Source organism: Poromitra crassiceps (assembly GCF_964638095.1).
Source record: "Poromitra crassiceps genome assembly, chromosome: 9".
Lineage (NCBI taxonomy): Eukaryota > Metazoa > Chordata > Actinopteri > Beryciformes > Melamphaidae > Poromitra > Poromitra crassiceps.
Window position 1 is genome coordinate 32,659,177 of NC_139630.1, and position 5,000 is coordinate 32,664,176.

The 5,000-nt window shown below is 42.6% G+C and overlaps 1 protein-coding gene across 1 annotated transcript in view; it reads right to left on the reverse strand.

Moving 5' to 3' along the window:
- mdn1 (midasin AAA ATPase 1) overlaps positions 1-5,000 on the reverse strand; it is a 95,577-nt gene that overhangs the window by 47,987 nt on the left and 42,590 nt on the right. Inside the window, exons 35-39 of the mRNA XM_083643455.1 lie at positions 2,173-2,370; positions 1,368-1,576; positions 1,132-1,254; positions 593-790; positions 329-436 (exon numbers count right to left, since the gene is read on the reverse strand). Of these exons, the coding sequence (XP_083499581.1) occupies positions 329-436; positions 593-790; positions 1,132-1,254; positions 1,368-1,576; positions 2,173-2,370 (836 nt within the window). The remainder of the gene's footprint in view (positions 1-328; positions 437-592; positions 791-1,131; positions 1,255-1,367; positions 1,577-2,172; positions 2,371-5,000) is intronic.

Below are 5,000 nucleotides of genomic sequence, written 5' to 3' on the forward strand. Positions count from 1 at the left end.
TTAAAAAAAACGCCGTTCTCTCTGCTCTCTCCACTCCAGCACACAGAGACATGAGCGTTTCGCATTGCAACCTATGCATGCGAGTCGCAAGACAGCTGTTTGAGGGGTCGTCACAGGGGTTCGAGACATCACCGCAGCCCACTTGGAGGCGCTCTGGCACGTTTTGGCCCCACTCCGGAGTAGGTTCATCTCGAGCGTGGCTCAGCACGGCTTGGCACTTTTTTTTTTTTTTACTTTTCTTTTTTGAATGGAAAACAAAATCAGCGTGGGATGGCATGGTTTGGCGCAGCTTAAGGTGCCAATGCCAAAAGGGGTAAGAGAAACGCACCTTATTACTAAACTCCACCATTTTAGCGATGATTTCCTTATCGATGTTGGGGAAGATGGAGTCTCCGATGAACTCCAAGTCTTTCCTGGTGAGCTGGTCCACGAAAACCTAGAAGCACAGAGGGACAAACTACCGAATTAAATTCTGTTCACGAGAGAGATCGATGAACCAAATCAATGAATATATAATTAAGCGAGTGAGTAAATAAATAAGCAAGAAAATAAATAAATAAATAGGTACATAATACTTCTGACTGTTATTAACCTGAGTGAATCTGTTGAGGAAGGATTTGGGCAGCCCCTTCCGCCCGCCGCCTTGTGTGTAGGGGTTCTGGCAGCCGAAGATCTTGGTCTTCTCGTGCTGAACGTGGAAGCTCATGCCGAGCTCCGGGATGTAGATCTCCGCTCGGTGGTCGAAGCAGGCGTTCAGGCCCTCCAGGACCGACTGGGAGGCCAGGTTCAGCTGTCAGCGCAAGAAACACACGGGCAAGAATCAGTTTGCAATCTGGGTGTTGAGCTGTTGAGATTCAATGTGATTCAAATGTGTTTGAATGACTCTTAACAATGCATCTATCTACCTACCAGAGTGAAGGGACAATGTCGTGAATTTTTAAGAATATAAAAAATATCAGGTTGTAGAATCTGTGAGATCATTTGTTTGCAATAAACCTATTTGGAATATAGTGTATGCAGCTTCTAGGCGTACGCTGATATTTAAAAGAGTGTTAAGTAATATATGCCCAAGCACAATAAAGTATGTAAGTATCATGATCAGATATGAAATGGTTGCAGAGTGGTCCATACCTCGTCTAGGACGATCCAGTGTCCCGCCTTCAAAGCAGCCAAAAGGGGGCCGTCGCGCCACGCAAACTCCCCCCCTTTCCCTCCCTCAACCGGCAGGTCTGTCCCGAACAAGTCGGTCACATCCTGCCAGGAAGTATAAGCTTGTTATTTTCAGTTAATCATTCCAACTTGTCCAACAACTTTTTTCCTTTTCCTTGGAGCTCACATGCACAACATCATCAAAACAGCTGGCGTACCGTTTGCTCGGAAAGGTTGATGCGGACCAGGTGGTTCGCAGAAGCCTTTGCCAGTGCGGCGACCAGGCTGGTCTTGCCCACGCCGGGCGAGCCCTCCAGCAGCACCGGCTTCTGCAGCTTGAGCGCCCGCAGTAACCTCTGGGCGTTCACGGCGGTGGTGCCCGCCGCCATGGCGTAGTCCGGCAGGCTGCGGCTCTCACTCTGAGGTCCTGGACGGAAAACGCATCGAAGAATCGTGATAAACATCCTGTCAATCACCATCACCATTCTACTACATCATACACCACTTATACACACATTTATACACCAGTATAATATACTGATGTATAAATGCTGATATTATGATAAAATTATATATGATACAATTATAAAATAAAAGTATATATAAAATTAATATTATATATTGATACAATTATATATTGATCAAAATATTATATGATAAAAGGCGCAAGAGGGAGAAAGTTATGAAAACGCTACTGAGAAAAGGTATGATAACTTTAGAATAAAACACAAAACAACCTTTTATGTATGTTTGTTTCTTTTCAGGTCTTTTTTTTGTCAGTTTACCAAGTTGCATATTTCTTCTTTGAAACACGTAAAATAAATCAATAAAGATATAGTTTTGAGAGCGTAGATTTACTTTTTTCTTCTTTGAACACTACCCAAAAATGTGTTTGAAACAAGCGAGAGAGTCTTTGACATTTCTGTCAGTTCATATTGGTATTGGATATGGGTTACATGATGTGCATGACACCATATCAACAACATTAAGAAATGACCTTCAGAAGTACGGGAGTCCACAAACCTAAGGCGATGTAGAAGGGGTCGATGCCGAAGAAGTCGTCGCCCCACTGCGGCTCCCTGGGCAGGCTGGTGTCGTAGACCCGCAGGGCGTCCAGCATCTCCTGGTCCAGCTTGGTCATCTTGCTCAGCCGCTGCTGCAGGAAGCCCAGGCACAGCCGCCGAGCCAGGAGGGCGCTGTCTGCACAGGCCACCGTGGTTCCTGCAAGAGAGGGACACTTCATCAGATCACGGTTAAGGCGGGCATGCTGTGGAACACCCTGCCAGCAGTAATTAAGGGCTGTAGTACCCTCAGAGGTTTTAAATCCTCCATTGAGAAGTGGCTGAGAGAGGGTCAGTCCTGCGGCCACCTATAGAGGGTATGCATGTGATGTCACAGAGGCAGAAGTCACTGTGGGGTCACGCCCACTGAGTCACAGCAAGACTGAGCTTGAATGCAGTAATCAGCCTCGATAACTGACCCCTGCTGCTCAGGGAGGAACTTGACACTCATTTTGACACTCATTCCCGATTGAGGGGGCGTGTTCCAGTGGGTGTGCATACCCTCTATAGTCATTGGTGTGGCCTCATATACTGCTTCTTTCTGTGCTATGTTATTTATTTTTTACCATTTGCCAATGTGCGATTTTAGTGGATTGCTATCTACCTCTATGTTCTATTTTTACTGTTATGCGCATTGTATATGTTGTATCTTGCTAATAGTAAGTATTATTTTTTGTCATGTATCTTGATTGTTTAGACATTAGGATTTTCCTTTAATTGCTGTATTTGATTTGTACTGTGTGTGCACAGGACTCTGTGTGCCCAGGGACTACAGATGCAAATTAGCTTTTAGCTATCTCTGGTGCAATATATTTATTGTGTACTGTCCCTGCTTCAATAAACAATAAACAATAAAGATAAAGATAAAGATACTCTCCAAAAGCTCCAAGAACTGAGCGAGGAATTCTCTCCACCGTCAAAAATTGCTCTGCGTTGTATGGCAAATTATGCATCAGAAAAAGTTACGTGACATTCTGAGAATGCTGTGATACACTTTTTCCAACAGATACATATTTTAGATGAGTGGTTCTCAACATGGGGTCTGGGGACCACCAGGGGGACTTGAGCGTGTTCCAAGAGTCCAACAAGCAAACTGATGAACTATTAAACGTCACCATTATTTCAGTGACTACAAGTAGAGAATGTAGATCAGGCAGGGACTGTGAAACAGCAACAAACTCCAACGAATGATAGGTACCCCACTCCCATCACTAGACACTCTCTACCATAAACGGACAATCACAAGAGCACAAAAAATAGTTTCTGACCCATCTCACCCAGCCAATCACCTGTTCCAACTGTTGCCCTCTGGACGGCGCTACAGATCCATTTCCACCAAAACAACCCGATTCAAAAACAGTTTTTTCCCCACTGCCATCAGGTTTCTGAACTCCACTCACCTCTGAAATCTCACTGCATACCTCTCCAGCAATGTATATGTTGAATGTTTTGTATTTATGTTGCCATATGTCTGTCTATGTACTGTAATGTCTTATGCTGACACAATATTCATGTGCTATAACAATTGCTGTACCGAAAGCAAATTCTGCCGACTTTGTTGTGCAGTCCTTAATAAATGAATCTGATCTGAATCTGAAAGCAGTGCTTAAATTCATCAGCGCCACAGGATTACTCATGTGGAAATAGAAGCACTATGAACAGCAACATATTCCTGACCTGTGAGAGGCAGCAGTGTGCCACAAGAGAAGAAGGAGAAGAAGAAGAAGAAGAAGAAGAAGAAGAAGAAGAAGAAGAAGAAGAAGAAGAAGAAGAAGAAGAAGAAGAAGAAGAAGAAGAAGAAGACAAGAAGAGGAAGAGAAAGAAGAAGGAAGAAGAAGTGGTGTGCTTGTTCCATTTGCTTTGTCACTTCTACGTTCAGGGTATCTGTGCGGACAGCTAAATGTAAGTCATATAAATTGCAACCGTATATGTAATAAGACTTCATCTATGGTGTTATGCTATGCCAAGTCATTTGCATCTGTATATGATTCCAAAATCTTGTATTTTATTTCTTGTTTTCTTTCTGTAGAACCACACATAATAGAGGCCTAGTTGTAACGGAAAGAGAAGAGGACAGTAAATAATGGTTATTAACGTAGTGTACATTGTCTCATGGTGTTCTTGCTGGACATGCTGTAGTAGTGTAGTGGATGCCAGTCAGCATCTGAGATCATTTATAATCTAGAAGTCACACTTCAAAACACACTCAGTGTTCTGTGATCAATGTCTATAGTTGAACAGGCTGTGGGCCTATAGTCTATTTCAACACAGGAAATAAGTCAGATAGCGCTGGCTTCCTCCTGCCTCTTCCTGACTCGTTCCTCTGCAGCTGCTGAACTGGGCCTAAATCAATTTCTACACTCCACTACATTTCAGAGGGGAATATTGTACTTTCTACTCCACTACATTTATTTCACAGCTTTGGTTAGGCTACTTTTCAGATGAAGATTGGACACAAAATAACATACTTTAAAATTCTAACTGTTTAAATTCTCTGGTCTTTATTTTATTTGTTATGTACTTTGTGTGAAAAATGCGATATAAATAAAGTGTATTATTATTATTATTACTACTACGGTAGTATTATTATTATTATTATTATTATTATTATTATTGTGTTCCCTGTCTTACCAACTGTCTCTGTTTGATTATGTCAGAGCTGATTGGCAGGAAGAGATCTGGTGGAGGAGGAGAGCAAGAGAGAAAGATGAATTCTTCAGAAGAGGTGAGAAAACTTTAATCTTTTGGTAAAATTCACCTGTTATATGTGTGTAAATGTGTGTGTGTGTG